The 19343-nt window shown below is 37.7% G+C and overlaps 1 protein-coding gene across 4 annotated transcripts in view; it reads left to right on the top strand.

Annotated features, from left to right (window-relative positions):
• The window catches only part of LOC141903166 (phosphoribosyl pyrophosphate synthase-associated protein 1-like), a 104379-nt gene that overhangs the window by 22565 nt on the left and 62471 nt on the right, over positions 1-19343 (top strand). For all 4 annotated transcript variants that reach the window (XM_074791191.1, XM_074791189.1, XM_074791190.1 and 1 more), the window contains exons 3-4: positions 8282-8348; positions 8432-8604. In XM_074791191.1, the coding sequence (XP_074647292.1) occupies positions 8282-8348; positions 8432-8604 (240 nt within the window). The remainder of the gene's footprint in view (positions 1-8281; positions 8349-8431; positions 8605-19343) is intronic.

Below are 19343 nucleotides of genomic sequence, written 5' to 3'. Positions count from 1 at the left end.
CACACAGATCACACTACACTACCCATTACACACTCCAGTACCCACAGCTTTCATATATCCATCCAAATATTTAGAGTGTCTTTCTTCCTGGATATCTTATATGGTGATAGTGATTCAGATGGGAATAATGACACAAATTTTGAAATATTAATTCAATCCAGATTAAAGAAAACTAATTAATTTGAAATTTGTTCAAAAGCTAATTTATGTTTACCCATTTGGGTCCTTTGTCCTGGTGGGCTATATCCTCGCTTGCCAGGGGTCTGGTTGCTCCCCAAACTCGCTTCCACCAGCCCCCTGGCCTCACGGCGCATGATTTCATTACTGGCGCTGTTGCGCATGACGTCATATATAGATTTGCAAAATACTTCCTTTTTTGGCGGAACATTCGCTGATTGGTCCATTTAACGGGAATTCGAACGAAAGCCTAATATTTCGTTTGTTACAAGTGCTGTGATTCCCCGGATTCTGGTCGCTACTAATGACTCCAATGAGTCGTTAGGTCAAGGGGTTCAGGGAATGACTTTAGCTTAGTGGGTTCGAATCCCTTGACAAGTGAAGATGGGTGGGCTATTGCATTCACTTTTTGTCTGACCATTTGTTCATTCGTTCCTGCGTAGATGGAATTCAGTTATTTTGGCGAAGTTTTGGAGACACTTCAAGGCATGATATTTGTTGTATGCTATGCATCTACGCTAGATACATCTGCAGCCCTCATAAACCTGACCATTCAGAATTAAGATGGCCAACTGGCAGCCATAGATTTTTTGCCAAAAAGGGCACTTCTTACACGTAGGCCTATAGCACCCTTACCATTTCTCCTTAAATGGGTTGTGAAGAGTCTAGATGAAATGTCTTATTTTACATTATATAGTTTGCTATTTATGTACTTAACATGATTTTGATATTAGCATTGGCTGACGTCTATGACTTCAAGCCAATGCTAGTAAAATGGATTGAAAGTCGTAGTCGAAAAAAAGCGCTGACTTCTTATTTTCATAGTAACTTCAAATTGTAATTACGTTCATGTAAAACATTAGAAACAGCTGAAAATGACTCAAAATAATGTTTCTATTATTCCCTACAAGATAGCCTCACAAGATTTATAATTTAATGGTCAAAACAGTTATTCTATCGTATTTTTTTCTCATTAGTTATGTGGCAGATGAGAGGGGGGTTAAGCAATCGCGTAGTGATATGTCCGCATTGACATCGGCAGTAAAGGATCGGGAATGGCCACTTTTGAATAGAAAAACATAAGTTTATGTTCCCCCGGTATATAAATATCATTGTGTTTAAATATCACTGTTATTCCTCCTATCAGAAGCAATGAGATTAATTGGGATAAATTTCTCTGCGGCAGAATATGTATTTCTAGAGCAGTGGAACGGTTGGCCTTCTCATGACTGAGACCGCTATAGGTAAGTTATGTGATCGCGCAGGAACGCCTTTACTTAAGTTAAAACCATTTCACGATGGCAGGAAACATCAAACGGTAAACAGTACCACCCAGCATGATACGATATCACCAATGAAAATAGATTATTCTATTCAGTTGTTTATTAGAGGAAAATATCATTGTTAAGTACATCGAGAACAACCATGTTGTATCAACAATCCATCAGTTGACTGATAGTTTATTGTAAAATTCCATCGGTTCGGCTATATTCTAAGAGAAGTTTTCACTTTAAGATGCCCTGCCCGTCTCCTGCGCACTCACGAGGCGGTAGCAGCCCCTTACGCACTCGGCAGATAGATTGGCTTTGTAATGCACGCCAGGGAAAATAACTTCTATTATCATTTCCATGCATTGAACACCACAAAAGTGATTTAGTTTACACGTTGTTTGTCGTAAATTCCAATATTGCGATAGTTATTGGCCGCTGCTGTAGTTTTTTGGAATTGAATCTTGCGGCCTCGGTAGCTCCGCGATCAGTGCTGAGTGACAAGTGGGTTCGATCCTGCAGGCTGCTTACAGTGCGAATCTTGTGTAGGCGAAAGTGCCGAAATTGTTGTATTAAATGGGTTTTTGTTTCCAAATCTTGATTGATATAAATGTCTTAGCTGGGACATGATGGAAAACATCAGAATTAGCTAGTTTCATCTCTTTAACAGGATCACATAATGAGGTTTGACAATACAAGTAGCCTAGGCTGAATCATTGGGCAGAAAAATGAAATTCATTTTTCAGCATATATGAAAATGGCACTAACACAAATTGAACTCGTAAACTAAACATAAAGATACTATGTTTATTTAGGCGACATTGAATAAATATCCACAGTGTTATACACAGTTTTAGGATCAACTGTTAATCCTTATAGAATGGTCCTGAGAGTAACTTTCCGTTTGTTCTTGGTGGCACAAATAGTAACCAATGAATAAACACAGCTGACATTTTGTCAGCAGGAGTGAAATAGATGTTGCAATTGATATGGCAAGTTTCGTCCATCAGGTCTAAGCCGTTTGGAAGTACCGAGAGAAAGAGTGCAAAATTTCAGTGAATTTTCCCCATTCTTCTAATCAATACTTGACCTTGTTTCTTGATGATGCCTAGTGACGTCCTTATTAAAATGAAAATAGTATTGATTGTTCTGCCATGTGCGGGTTAGTCATAGGGCTAACCCATTACCATGTTTATCATCAAAGTTGAACATGCTTACTACACAGTGCACTATGATTTCATCTTTATTAGCTGTTTATACATTATTAGCAAATCCATGAACAAATCAATTGTTTTGCTCAAAAGTAAAATTTACTCAGTTGATCCTATCAGACCCTAGGCCCTTTGTTGAAGTTTTCAAGGCAACTTGGAAGAAACTTCAATCAATTATCTTGATCTTGAATATGCCATCAGTCTTTGGAAAATTAGGTTGATCGGACACAGGAAGGCTGTCCTGTGACCTTATTTGTGCCCAAAAATGTAATTTTTGCTTGAATTCCAAGTAGCTTCCTAATGTTTGCTATATTTCAGTGAAATTTCTGTTTAACATGTTAGACAAGTTTTTGATCAGTCAATTGGCCACCAGCTTAGTGTCTCCAGTCCTCATTTGGAGATAAAAAAAGGTTTTTTGAGTAAAATATTAACTGATATTTTAACCAATAATCTTGTTATTTGATAACTCTAAACACATGCTGAGCCTATTACCATACGAATGGAGCGAATATAAATTTCATGGTTTCCAGCAAAGGCTCTTTGACTGTGCAACTGAGCATATATTCATGCAAATCATTCATTAAAGCATTACCTATTCTCCAAATCCTATGAAGTACATCCTCCCTCGGCAGGGATTCGAACCTGATGGCATCGCTCACTCAGCCAGGGCACGAACCCCTGCCACACTAGACCGGGTGCGCAGGTACATGCGCAGTTTTGCCGCAAGAAAACTTACGGCACCAATCAGATTGCTTGTTGTATAATCGTTGAGGTAATATTTCAAGGAAGAACTATAAATGGGAAAACCCGGGCTGAAATAAAATGGGATATATGATTGGCTAATAATGACATCATCTAAGCTGCGCGTGTAGCCGCGCACTGGGTCTAGTGTGGCAGGGTTTCGTACCATGGCAATCTCGATGCCATCAGGTTCGAATCCCTGCCGGGGAGGATGAATGAAGTAGAATTTTTCTCAAATCAGATGGCTGACCTTGATATGCTAACTAGCCATGTGTTCAAACTGTAAATTCAATCAAACTTTATTCTGCAAAAAAATATCAAATCCAATTCAATTTTACTTAACTGAACATATAAAACACCATATCCAATTCAATTTTGTTTTATCGAGCAATTTCAGAAATTCAATGCTATTCCACATTCAAATCAATCAGACGAAGGGAAAAGATTTATCTGAGGTATTTGTTCCTGCCAGTTCCAGTCGCTGTCTGTGCTACATATGAAACATGATTGTATTGTGTAAATTATAGGTATTGACTGTGAGCCGGGACTGAGGTGTATTTTGACAAATAAAACCCACAGAATGCATCACATGCCATTTTATGAAAAGCTGACAGGCCGGCCATAGTGCCCCTTGGGGCACTTGTATATTTTTGTGGTCAGTGACCATATAGACAATGTATCTAGTAAAAATCCTGTCGTTCACCTAACAACACCCGTAGTAGCTCTACTCCCATGGATGTAGTGCCATAACGCAGTATCATATAGAACTGATAATCAGATAGAAAAAAGCCCGTAATGACACACAAATTGAAAAAGAAATCATGTTTAGGTCACAAGTACTTTACTTGTTGTTTGTTATCCTGTGAAAAGTTCCAACCCTGTGCGGGTATGCGGTAAACTCACCACAAGAGACTAGTCATTAGTGTCTATGAATAATTTATATGTCAGTAGTTTCCAACCACGAATCAATAGTTTCATATAAAACGATTTTCCTTAAGAGAATTAGTAGTATCAAAGTTTATAGTTCGACTATAGGCCTAGACGACTAACTCAGATAAGCGAAGTTGGGTAATGCTGTTTTAATGACACTACGGGGACTGTCGCTTCTGTCCGGTGAATCAATATCGCTCACACGTACATATTGCTAATGTCGAAACTGATCTATAGTTTGAGAATAGATAGAGATTGGAATGTCGAACTTGTTACTAACCCGACACAGAAAGATTCTTTGTAGTTGTAAAATGTTGATCGGTTCATTTCTAAAACTGCCGGGTCTGTTACAGTAAAATATCATTGATCATGGTTTAAAAAAGTAAGGGTAGATAGGTGGCCAGCTGTGTCAACTTTCAGCTCAGCAATGAGTGGAGAGACAAGGTATCATTTTTTAGCCTTAGGTCTTTGCTTTGAATCCTGAAAATCTTACTGAGTTTGTATGGAACTTAGAATACTTTCTCATCTCCCGATACAGCTAGATATGATTTCTACTTCAGCAACAAAAATATAAATATGACATCTGAGATGCTTTTGATTTAACGAAACCTTATAATTTGTTAGCAGGCTTATATAATTTATAATGATTATATATGTATTTCATTTCATTTCAAAATCTATTAGCAGGGATTATAATCTTCCGATTTTTATCGGAAATCCGATATTTTTCTTCTTTGTCTGGTCAGGTTCTGAGATCTGTGTTGATCCGTTGAGATAATTGGGTGAAGGGGTAGGTTGTGGGTCGGTCTTGTCATGGACATCGACAATTCAATCAGGCCGTAAAAGCGTCTTGGAGTATTGTTTTGTCGATCTCCGGTATATCGCACAATAGCCTACTGCGGCTATAAATAGTACAACATAGTATTCTAAAACAACGTGATCCATGGAAAATCGATACACTGTCTATATCTGAGTTCTACTGACTGCAGTGTTATGAGAACACAATTCAATCCTCAAAATTTGTAACTTTATTTCCGATATTTTTTTGACTGCCGATTATGATCCCTGATTAGGCCTAAATGTGTTACGTATTTACCTTCTCTTCCTTTTATAAACAACTGTTTGTCATTCAAAATCTAATTACATAATACTTTTATAACATGCATCTCCTTTTATATCAAGTATAAAACTGATAGAGCACCTTACTTAACCAATGTATGGTCTATCTAGTATGGTGGATATGATTAACTCCTTCAATTCACTAACTTCTGCGCTGAATCTAACAGTGCCCATGGGCACCTTGTTATTTCTTTGGCCTTGGAATTAAGGTATCAGTTTACCGTCACCTCAAATGTCAAGTTCATGAGGGTTTTTAGCCCACTTGGGACTTAAGTCCCAGCGGGCTATTGCGTTCACTTTTCGTCCGTCGTAGCGTCCGTTCGTAGCGTCCGTTCGTCCGTCGGTGCGTCCGTCCGTCCGTAGCGTCCGTCCGTAGACGGAATCCAGTTATTTTGGGAAGTTTTGACGACGCTTCAAGGTAACGTCTTGATATTTGGGTTACACAGAATCAAGATGGCCGACTGGCAGCCATTGTTGATCGCCAAAATCAGCACTTTTACACATTTTTGAACTTTTTGAGGGAAATTTTGAAGACGCTTTGATCAATTACCTTGATCTTTCGGATATATGTGAATCCCCTCAGAGCCCATCAGCATAACAAAAGTTAGGTCGATCGGATTCAAGATGGCCGTCCTATGACCTTTTTAGTGCCCAAAAATGTTAATTTTGGCCCGAATTCTGAGTCCTGTAGCTTCCTACTGGTATTGCAATTTGTGATGGGTATTCTTTGAAAAGGGATGTTTTATACCTGAGACAGGTATTTTTCATCAGCCAATTATGACGCAATTGGCGGCCATCTTGGTGTCACCAGTACTCATTTGTAAGTGGGAAAAAGTTTTTCCACATTATCTTGATACCTAAGCATATTTTGATACCACAATCAATTAGAAAGTTGTAGCTCATAATGTGTTCTATGATTGTGGTGAGTTTCAAGGTAATTGGATTTCGTATATGGCCACCAGGGGCGTTGAATAATACAATATCTTCGCATTTCTTTATTATATTCGTACCTATGCATATTTTGTAACCACAATCAATTGGAAAGTTGTAGCTCATGACATCATCTATGATTGTTGCGAGTTTTAAGGACATTAGTTTTTCTATATTGTCACCAGGGGGCGTTGAATAGTAGAATAACTTAGTGTTTCCTTATTATATTGGTACCTAGGCATATTTTGTTACCATGATCAATTGCAAAGTTGTAGGTCATGACATGTTCTATGATTGTGGTGAGTTTTGAGGTCATTGGGTTTTGAATATGGTCACCAGGAGGCATTGAATAGTAGAATAACTTAGTATTTCCGTATTAAATTGGTAACGAGGCATACTTTGTTATCACAATCAATTACAAAATCGTAGCTGCTGACATGTTCTATGATTGTGGTGAGTTTCAAGGTCATTGGTTTTTGTATATGGTCACCAGGGGGCGTTGAACCACTTCCCAAGTGGGCATGGTGTCCCTGGACCCCTAGTTTCATTATTCATTATTTAAAGTCATCAAATAAGCATCGCCAAAATATGATATATTGGCTCTAAAGGCCTGCAAAACCTTCAATTTATGTTCAATCGATGGCGCTAGTGGTAGCTGAGCTGTCAAAATGATTTTGCCAACAAGGCAGTCACATTCCGATTATAATCCCTAAATACAGCTGCATAGCAGCGATAACAGGTTTCTGCCTAACTGGTTCATATGTCGCACTGGAAAGCGTACAAAGATTTCATAGGATTGGAATAATTCTTATCAGTTCATAATGTATGACCATTTCCAAGAAGCGCTGGGTCAACATTGTGCTAGATATGTGGGTCCATAAGGGGTACCACGTAAACAGTACTGTTGTACCAAGTCTATTCAAAATAGCTTTGAGCATACCGAAAATATGGTCCCCTGGTGGCAGTTGCATGAACTTGAAAAAGTCATGTCAAGGCAGACGGTGGCCAGAAAAAGAAATATTTACGGGAAAAATTAAAAGACACAAGCCAAACACACTCATTGTTTACTCTTTTTCCTATCCTTATTTTGAAATTAAAGTATTGTAATAAACAAATATTATAGTTGCAAAGCAGCGATAACAGGTTTTCTGCACAGCCTCGTTCGTATTGTTGACTGTCAGTCTGGATACTGATTTAACCACGATCAGGTGTATGCTGAAGCAGCCGCCCCATGTTATTGAAAATGAAGGGAATGGCTGTGGCTGTTATTCATCTGCTTTAAAGGGGTATTCAGTCATGTGCAGTTTGAAACTGGAGTGGTTGGATAGAGCATCAAACATAAACCCCCAAATGAATTACTAGCGTATACTTTCAGCTCATGCAGATCTTTGAGAAAATAAGCCCAGAAAGCAAGCATTACTTTCAAAATTAAGACATTATTGAATTCTTAATTACATTTCAGCACAATTGGTGACATGTATATTTGTTGTAATTGTAATTGATACATCTAGCTACGATTGGTAGAACACTATATCCGTGTTGACGCGATGAGGAGAGAATCCCACAATGATAATAAAAAGTCCGAAAATGAAACTTCGAGATAGTAGTTTATTTCAACGTTTCGACTATATCCTAATAGTATTCATTATTCCTGAAGATGACTATTAGGATATAGTCGAAACGTTGAAATAAACTACTATCTCGAAGTTTCATTTTCGGACTTTTTATTATCATTGTGGGATTCTCTCCTCACATCTAGCTACATTGACCCATCCTGCCCGGCGAGGTGGGACTTACTTTTCCCAAACTGGAACTTCCGATTATCTCAACGAAATCTCAAGGTCCATGGACCTCTTGTTCTATTTTTAGTTTGAATTCAGTTTCAATTATATTTTGTAATTTCAGAAACTACTGTTGAAATTGGTGAATCTTTAAGAGCCAAGGATGTCTACATCATACAAACAGGAACAAAGTCAGTAGTTTTAGCATTCAGAACAGTCATCATTGTGACTCTCAATATGGGTTGGTTGGATGAATTGAATTGTATTTTTTCAGGAATGTTAATAATGACATCATGGAAATGTTGATTTTGGCTTATGCTTGCAAGACATCTTGTTCAAATAAGATCATCGGAGTTGTGCCATACCTTCCTTACTGTAAACAGAGCAAGATGAGAAAAAGGGGTTGTATTGTTTCGAAATTACTGGCAAAGATGATGGACAAAGCAGGTAATTTTTAAGCCAGCCGTAGGCTGAGCGTATTACTATGCAGATGGTGTGAATTTAAATGACATGGTTTCCAGATGAAAGGCTTTTTCACTGCTCAACTAAGTATTCATGCAAATTATCCATTCAAACGTTATCCATTCTCCAATTCCTAGGAAGCTGAATAACTAAGTATTTTCATGTTGTGTTGATACCTAGACATATTTGGTAACCACATCCAAATGCAAAATTGTAGATCTGTAATTTCCAAATTACAGATAACAATTTTACAAATATACCATTGGAACCAACTCTCAATTTGTTAAGAAGAAAGCTCCGGGACTCCAATCTTGATCTCCCGATTCCAGTAGATTGCTTACTTAAACTTTTGGAGCTCTGAACAACCAATCTATACTTCCAATTCCAAGACAAATTCTACGAACAAATTTACGGTTTTGCTAAGGGTAACCCATTATCCCCCATTTAATCTTTTCCTTGAACATTTTGAATCCGAAATTCTTCCAAATAACACTGGCTCTAAACCAAACTTTGGGGTTATGTTGATGACATTCTGTGCTTAGTTTCTTTTGATTTTGATCTTAACTCTTTTCTTGACTTCATCAACTCTCAATATCCATCTTTGAAATTCACTTTTGAATGGGAACAAAAAGACCAAATTCCGTTTTTAGATGTTCTAATTCACAATAAATACTCTCATTTGATTTTTAGGACGACGGTACGTAGTGCACGTCGTCCTATTGTTATCGTGAAATCTGTCACGTCAAACGATTGCGTCCGTTAAACGCCACGTACGCGTCTGGAACTTTCACAGTCGCTTAAATATGAAACATAGAAGGTTGAGTTCATATATGGTGAATTTGGTTAATTAAATATTGCCGAAATAAAAATATTGAAACGCTAAAGTAGCGCAACCCCTGTCTAGAAGTAAAACTGTATTAGTCCGCGCTTAAAAAAGTGCCTCGCATACATTTTTAACCCACCTGGGACTTTAGTCCCAGCGGGCTATTGCGTTCACTTTTCGTCCGTCGTCCGTCCGTCGTAGCGTCCGTCCGTCCGTAGACGGAATCCAGTTATTTTGGGAAGTTTTGAAGACGCTTCAAGGTAACGCCTTGATATTTGGGTTACACGTGTATCTACCCTAGACACATCTTCAGCCCAAAAACTGGCCCTGTCAGAATCAAGATGGCTGACTGGCAGCCATTGTTATTTGCCAAAATCAGCACTTTTTACACATTTTTGAACTTTTTTAGAGGAAAGTTTGAAGACGCTTCGATCAATTACCTTGATCTTTCGGATATATATGAATCCCCCCAGGGCCCATCAACGAAACAAAAATTGGGTCGGTTGGACTCAAGATGGCCGTCCTATGACCTTTTTAGTGCCCAAAAATGTTAATTTTTGCCCGAATTCTGAGTCCTGTAGCTTCCTACTGGTTTACCAAACTAATTGCAATTTGTGATGGGTATTCTTTGGAAAGGGATGTTTTATTCCTCAGACAGGTATTTTTCATCAGCCAATTATGACGTATTTGGCGGCCATCTTGGTGTCACCAGTACTCATTCGTAAGTGGGAAAAAGTTTTTCCACATTATATTGATACCTAAGCGTATTTTGCTACCACAATCAATTAGAAAGTGGTAGCTCATAACGTGTTCTATGATTGTGGTGAGTTTCAAGGTTATTGGATTTCGTATATGGCCACCAGGGGGCGTTGAATAATACAATATCTTAGCATTTCTTTATTATATTCGTACCTATGCATATTTTGTAACCACAATCAATTGGAAAGTTGTAGCTCATGACATCATCTATGATTGTTGTGAGTTTTAAGGACATTAGTTTTTCTATATTGTCACCAGGGGGCGTTGAATAGTAGAATAACTTAGTATTTCCTTATTATATTGGTACCTAGGCATATTTTGTTACCATGATCAATTGCAAAGTTGTAGTTCATGACATGTTCTATGATTGTGGTGAGTTTCGAGGTCATTGGGTTTTGAATATGGTCACCAGGGGGCGTTGAATAGTAGAATGATTTAGTATTTCCATATTAAATTGGTAACGAGGCATATTTTCACAATCAATTACAAAATCGTAGCTGCTGACATGTTCTATGATTTTGGTGAGTTTCAAGGTCGTTGGTTTTTGTAAATGGTCACCAGGGGGCGTTGAATATTGAAATTGTTAGATTGTTGAGCATTTGAAACCATTTCCCAAGTGGGCATGGTGTCCCTGGACCCCTAGTTGAAATAGCACTTAATATAGGCCTATTCCATGATTTTGTTGTATATTTCCGTATTGTTGTTTATTGCCCGAAATTTCCGTATTTTCTTGGTGTGTGTGTCAGCGGATTAATTGAATGTTTACGCATTGGTGATATGGACTCGGCGAGTACACGTGCTACATCGATTCAACATTAGATGCTATTGAATCGATACTCGTACGTCGAGCAACGCTGAAAACTATGTTACTATTACTAGTAAAATGATTTATCGTGAAATGATTTATTTTTTTGGACTTTTGTGTCAGCGATCTGTTTTTAGAGCCCGATTATGTGTATCTAGACTGTGGCACAGCGATGAGAGCGCGCGTCGATAACATTAGTTACAGTCCCGGAGGCAATATCGCCTTATATACGCGGCAATCACCGTGTATGTATCAGTAAGAGATAATGCGCGTTACAGAGCGGGTCGCGCGTAGGCTACAATCCACACGCTTGTTATATCAAAAAAGTCTTGAATTAGCAGAAGAAATATTATTCACGATAACTTTTACTATAAAAAATTCCTTTTGTGAAACCATTAAAACCTTTAAGTCGGTAACTTAATTTCGTCATTATCTAGTTTTAATTTCGACTGTAGCCACATTAGTTTCACATTCGGATATTTTTACAAATATCCCATCCGATTATAAAAGCTTTAACCACCAACGATTAGGTAACTTCTCGTCAGTAACCGGCCTACACCCTCATCGTAGTTGTTTTGTATCATTCTCCTTGATCTATCAAACATTTTTCAAGTCTAAGATTCCCATAATCAATCTTTAAGATATCATGTAAGAATTCTAATGAGACTGCTGGTAAATATTCATTCTGTCCCACTTGGTCGATCGTTTGACTAGCTCCAGGGCCTAAGGGTACAGTTAGCAGTTGGCCTATGGTTCAGTCTGTGAACAGCTTCAAATAACTGTGTTAACAGGTGGATGTGAAGCTTGTACCCCATGGACTGCATGGTCATTGGCCTATGTCATGGGTTCTTGGCGATTGTACCGAGAGCAGACTGTATGGGCATGGTAAGTATAACTTTGAGTATAAACATGCACCGATGGCTAAAATGATACCTTCGTTTCTCAACCCCTCTAATTGTATGTCAGGCAATATCAATCCATATCGACAACGATTTTGTTGATCGAGCTTACAATATTTCGAGCCTCGGGACCTTTTTCCCTCTAATTTTCAAACTTAAAGGGATGCTAACTGCTCCGTTTTGCCTTAAATCTCTGTAATACCTTCAACTTGCATTATATGGTCAACTCTTTGTCTAACAGTGGAACTTCGTTTGGACCTGACTTGCAAATGTGTTTGAAAAGTGTCACCCTGATATAATTTGCATATTTCATAATCATATAGATCTACAATGTCATATCGAACAGTTCATAACATTTCATAGCTCTACTACATATTATTAATAATAATAATAATAATAATAATAATAATAATGATAATATAATATAACTTATGACTATAGTGTCAATATGTGCTTTAAGGTCGTAATCAACATGTGACATTACTCAACATGTTTTCACGATAATTAGCTATAGTCAGTGCTCATCGATAATTAATTAATGTCTCTCAAACATGTCACTAGGTGTTTATTTGTGCGTCCTGATGTCTACAACTTGTCTGACACCTAGTTCTCACATTATACTCATGATTCTGTATATAAAGACTATGTAAAGCTATGATAATCATTCTCATTCCGGGATGCAATAAAGATTGTACATATAAGGTTTAACTGCCTTGTTGTTCCTGATGGATGGAATCCTGTACCGCTGGTGTAAATGCTAGTTCCCCAGCCAGCCTGCCGATACAACAACCAGCCGGTTACAGATGGTGGAGAACCCAAATTTAAGTCCTCGTGACTTACACAAGTACAGATGAAGCTGCTGATATACGGATTGTGACTGAAACATACCACAAAATAGAAGATCGCATTCAATCACACTTGTGACAAGACCGTGCTGATCGCCGAAATTGCTGCTGTTTTGGTGGATACAACACATTATGGTAACTTGTTGTCAGCCATAGGTAATATAATTGAATCTTCATCTCGAATTAGTGGTCGGATATTGAGTATAGGAAATTATAGCTCTTTGAGTTTGGGAGCATTACTGTGTAGTTGAGCAGTTTGATATATATCTCAAGTTTCGATTGTTCAATTCAAAGCATTTTTCTAGCAAACATTATTCATAATCAGTTTCATTTCGTTCTGTACACTTAAGTGGTATACACTTCAAAAAGATGAACCGCATACATTGTAGTAAGGATGTTTGTCGCAAAGAAGCATCTCGATTATGGGTACCTGATATCAATGCGGTTGATATAAGCTTAGTTTCAGGGTTGAATCGGAATATTATAAACGTTGATATAAATAAACACTCCCAACGAGCATTAGTCGATACAGGTGCATCCATTTCATGTATTGCTAGATCAACGGTCGAAGGATGTATCAAAAATCCCATATATAGTCATTCGGATATAAACATTATTTGAGGAGTTTGTGGGGAAGCACATTCAGTAATTGGTAGAATTGATGTAACCATTTGCATTCAATCTCATGTATTTACACATAAGTTTTATGTATTCGATAGGCTACATACAGATGTCATTCTAGGACTGGATTTTTTGAAGGAAAACAATGTAAACATTGACCTTGCATCAGGCACAATTGAATTTAAAGATGTTTCGATTCCGTTAAAGATTCTTAGGAATAAACAAGAGCTGTACAGAAATAAAGCTAAAACGATTAACAGGATAGTTATTTCACCAAATACTAAACAAATAGTTCAAATAAGTGTCGATACGTTGGCGGAAGGTTCATTGGTTGTTTTTGAACCATACAACCACAAGTTATTGAATAAATGTTTAGGTGGAGGTAAAACATTATGCAAAATCACGGACGGTAAAATTTTCGCTACTATTGTGAATCCTACTAATGAACCGATTCAAATTTCAAAAGATTATGTGCTTGGATTTGCATACAATGTAACTGACGATGATTGTTTCGATTTCGCAGATGACAATACTAGTGCAAACATTTTCTCCGTTGATACTGATACACCACGGAATTATGATGAAAAAATTAAAATAGCGGAAAATTTAGGCATAAAAATTCCAGAAAACTCAGGATTGACTCTGGAACAAAAAGAGAGATTAATGTATTTAATTGGATGTAATAGGTCAATATTTGCTAGTAACTTACAGGAAATCGGCAAAACTTCATTAGTTACCCATAAGATAGAAACAACTGATGACGACCGTATAATTCAAATACCTTATCGCAAAAGTCCACACTTGAGACAGGTAGAAAACGACTTGGTTAACGAACTGTTAGATGCCGATCATATTGAACCAACTGATTCTGTTTTCAATAATCCTGTGGTTTTGGTCAGAAAACCAGACAATACGTATAGGTTTACTATTGATTTTAGAAAACTGAATTCGAAGACCGTAACGCAATCATTTCCACTACCTCATTTTGATGATGTATTTGACACTATAGCCGATGCTAAACCCATGATATTTAGTAAATTAGATCTTAATTCAGGATTTCACCAGATACCGTTACATGAAGAATCGCGTCATAAAACAGCTTTTCAAACGACACAAGGCAAAATGTGCTTCAAAAGAATGCCGATGGGAATTAAGAATGGTCCTATGGCTTTTCAGATGCTTATGTCAAAATGTTTAGGTCATTTGAATTGGCAATATGTATTGGAAGGATTAGCTTTGATTGAAGGAATTCAGAATTTTCATCCCTACCTGATTGGAAATGAATTCACTGTGTATACTGATAGCAAAAGTTTAACGTATATTCATGAAAACCGACTAAACAAACGTATAGGACGTTGGGAATTGGCTCTTCAAGCATATAATTTTTCTGTTGAACACCGACTGGGTAAGAAAAATGGCAATTGCGACGGTTTAAGTAGACGAGATTATGATAAACCTCCTCCTCCTAGACCTGATGATCCTTCACAAGAAGCTGTTTTCACAGCAATGACAAATGGATCTCAGTCTTATGAAGTCGTGTTTGATTATACTAGCCCCGTGGTGGCTGAGTTAACTCCTGATACTTATAAGGAGATTGAACTGATTAAACCTGCTAATATAACTCACTTACAGCGGAATTGCCCTGAAGTTTGTCACATGTTGGAACATAAGTTAGATCCATCATATGCTGTCAACGATGAAAAACTGTTTCGAAAGCTCAGTTGGAGGGCCGACCAATATGGTATTATCGATGGCACGTTATATTATTTGTATACGCCTAGAGTTACTGGTATTCCTAAAGCCGAGAAGGTCGTCCCAGTTCTTGAAGTTCCTAGGTCATTACGGTCGGAAATATTGAAAGCTAACCATGATTCATTAGTGGGAGGTTGCCACCAGGGTCGAGATCGTCTTTATGGTGTTTTACGTAATAAATATCATTGGGATTCCATGTATGAAGATTGTGGGAAATATGTTTCTACTTGTGAGAATTGCCAACAGGTCAAACGGAATTATCATAGTCATCCAACACCCTTACAACCATTTCCAATTGAAGGCTTATTCTCCAGATGGCACATTGACTTCCTTTGCAATCTTCCGGAGACACCTGATGGTAATAAGCATATTCTACTCGTGGTAGATAGCTGGAGTAAATGGCCCGAGGCTTTTCCTCTCAAAACTCAGGAAACAACAGAGGTAGCAAAGGTTCTCTTTAAAGAGATATTTTCGCGGTATGGTGCTCCTCATTCTTTAGTCTCTGATCGCGGTAAAACATTTATGTCTAAGTTAGTTGGAGCTCTCTGTGAATTGTTTCACGTGAAACAACATTTCACCGCTCCGTACCATCCTCAATCAAACTCAGTTTGCGAGAGAACTAACCAGTACATTTGGCAGTCGCTTAGGTCGTATTGTAACCAGGATCAGACTAATTGGGATACACTAATGCCAAGTGTAATGATGAGTTATAGGCATGTTCCCTCAACTGAAGGTTCAGGTTTTAGCCCTTACCACATGTTATTTGGTCAAGAAATGCGTCTACCAATAGACACGGCTTTAATTCCACGGCATTCGTTAGCTACTGATCATAAGGCATACTTATCACATATATTAAGGCAGCTGGTCATATCACGAAATATCGCTAACGAGAATATTAAAAGAGCTCAAAATAAGTATAAAACTCAGTTCGATAAAAAGGCATTAAAACCTCAGTTTCAGATTACTGATCGCGTTTGGCTATAAGTCATGAAAGTTAAGAAAGGAAAATCACCAAAACTGTGTAAAAAATACGTAGGTCCCGATTTCATTCAGTCAATAGCTAGTAAAGGGGCTTATCAATTACGAAGAATCTCTGATAACGTTTTACTCCCATCGCATGTCAATGGGAACCGTCTTAAGTTATACAAAGATCCCTCATCGCGTCCAAATTATGAAGAGGTCGCATGGGATGGTTCAACAGCTGAGGAAAACCCTGAATTATTCGACGAGATTCATGGGCGCTTAAAATATAAACCTAGCAATTTAGCTGATACTCCAACTGACACTCAAATTTCGGCTGACGATAACAAAGATAGACCGGTAGTTACTGAGACTTTCAATGAATCAGATATTCAGAAAATTCTACAGTACAAACTAGAAAGTGGTTTATGTAAATATGGCGTAAAATGGAAGTCAGATTTAAATCGTGGAAATTCTTGGGAATTAGGAAAATGGATCCCAAATAAACTAATTCGACACTTTCACGAAAACTATGCGGCATCAGGCAAAAAACGTAAGAAACCTTGCAAAAGTAATTTTTTTGATCGCATTACAGACAATTCTGATAATAAGGGACATCAAAACGATCGAAATGAAAACGAGAATGACGTAGCAAATATTATAATCACAAATAGAGATAGATGTCAGGATAGTGAAGTAGAGATACGTGAAAAACCTAGAAGAAAATTAAATGGAACCGTAATACAGGGTGTATATGTTACTAATGATCGCTTCCAGGAATTTGATAATCAGATGTCTAATGAAGACTCATCAAATAATGAGAATGTAAATAGTGTATATTGTTCAGCTCGATCGAAAACTCACCAAGATCATACGAATCAGGATAGCGTTAAGAGTAGTTCAGATTCAAGTAATGTCGCTATCGAAGAAGCTATTCGGACGGGAAATCGTCGAGCATTGTGTCCGTGCCCTACAGGAAAAACGGTTGTTGCTACCAAATTTCAAAATAATGTGCTATTCGTAAAATATTACCATGACAGTCCATGGTACCGGGCATCAAAACGAGATTGGTTTGAAGTAAGTGATTACGGAGAGAGTCTTGAACATGTATGGGGTATATATCATGTCATCTTGGAAAATGAAAGGCCTCCCACCGAAACCGAGCTCAAAAACATTATACCTACTGCCGCTCGAGCCGTATCAACACGTTTCAACGACCAGGGAGTCTTAGAATACTATATTTTATTTGGGCGGTTCGCTCCCCCTGCATGGCGGCCTTGGTATGAAACACCTCCTGGCACACAGTCAGTACGCTTCTCGTTTAAAATCTATTTCTTCGAAACTCAGTAGTAGCTACAGTAGGTTTTCTTAAGCTTTCCAGGATATCATATGGATATCAACGATGAATTGATCAGCTTATTACTCGTACGTATATTTTCAGTTTATTTACGCCCTGAACGGTTCAAAGATCGGATAGTTCATACGTTCAATTAATATATACTAGTCATTTTAAGTAGAGTGCATGAAATCTTTCGTAGAAAACACGCAAATAACGTCATTGTAAATCTAATACGAGACATAACTGAGATGAGTGTACGGTACGGTATGAATTTATCAATGAGATAATATAACGTGGATTAATTGAGACTGCGATGATAGGTGTTAAAACAGTTCAGTTATGCTGGTGGTGTCATCTTTGCTCAATTACTATGGTTATTCTTTATTTACTTCTGACCACTTATTTTGGATGATGATAATTTTTTCCTTTTGGCTGACAAGGGTAACTGTATTTGTGTTGTGTCATTGCCTGAACTCTGCTCTGATGTCAAATGTTGCATGTTACTATCATTGTGTCACGAAGTTATTTCCAGTCAGTAATCGAAAGATCTTCAAAACAGAGAAATGCGTACTACTTGCAACTTGCATCACCAACTGATCTTCGGGACGCTATAACTACGCAACACGTCGCTACTTCTGTTCGTCGCAGAACCAACCAGAATTCGGGGATCGTTTGCAGATCATTCAAAATTACAGTTAACGTATCATCGCATCGTCCGTATATAACGACAACATGTGACTCTTTCGTGAATGACTGATAATCCGGATGTTACTGTCCAGCGTTTGCACATTTTTGCGCGGTGAAAGTCAATCTTTCATGTTTTCGCGATGGAAGGAGTTTTGATGAACTTATGGTATCTGCGTTTTCCGCAAATTTGGAGGACCAAATTTAATTGGACAAGGGGCATCTGTCACCCTGATATAATTTGCATATTTCATAATCATATAGATCTACAATGTCATATCGAGCAGTTCATAACATTTCATAGCTCTACTACATATTAATAATAATAATAATAATAATAATAATAATATAATATAACTTATGACTATAGTGTCAATATGTGCTTTAAGGTCGTAATCAACATGTGACATTACTCAACATGTTTTCACGATAATTAGCTATAGTCAGTGCTCATCGATAATTAATTAATGTCTCTCAAACATGTCACTAGGTGTTTATTTGTGCGTCCTGATGTCTACAACTTGTCTGACACCTAGTTCTCACATTATACTCATGATTTTGTATATAAAGACTATGTAAAGCTATGATAATCATTCTCATTCCGGGATGCAATAAAGATTGTACATATAAGGTTTAACTGCCTTGTTGTTCCTGATGGATGGAATCCTGTACCGCTGGTGTAAATGCTAGTTCCCCAGCCAGCCTGCCGATACAACAACCAGCCGGTTACAAAAGCACTACAGTGTGTAAGCCTTAGCAACCAACCTAACTCGTCTTCACCCCGAGTTCCACTTTTAATTTCTATTCTCTCTCGTCGTCCTATTAAAAAGTTTCTTTCTAGTTTCAGTCTACCATAAACCGATCAACGCTGAGGCGTATCTCCATTTCTTTTCATTATTTACTGCTAAATCAATCAAAATTGGTCGCGCTCTAGGCCTCTTTCTCCGTGCACTTCGGATATGCGATGAAACCTTCCTTTCGGCTGAATTTGACCATATAACCAACTCTCTTAAAAAATTGGCTTACCCTGATTACATTTTGAAAATCGCTATTTCTAAGGCTAAACGTACTTTCTTTAATTCTTAACTTCCAGAAAATGAAAAACACATTTCAGAATTAATTCTTGTTCCGTATGTACCTGTTTTGGAAAAGTTTCGTCACTCTCTCCCTTTATTGGATAAACAAATCATTTTCACGTATGAAAACAAAATTAGCAAGACTTTGGTAAAAAACAATC

Source organism: Tubulanus polymorphus, chromosome 4 (genome assembly GCF_964204645.1).
Source record: "Tubulanus polymorphus chromosome 4, tnTubPoly1.2, whole genome shotgun sequence".
Classification (NCBI taxonomy): domain Eukaryota; kingdom Metazoa; phylum Nemertea; class Palaeonemertea; order Tubulaniformes; family Tubulanidae; genus Tubulanus; species Tubulanus polymorphus.
This window is presented reverse-complemented; position numbering and strand designations above follow the sequence as displayed.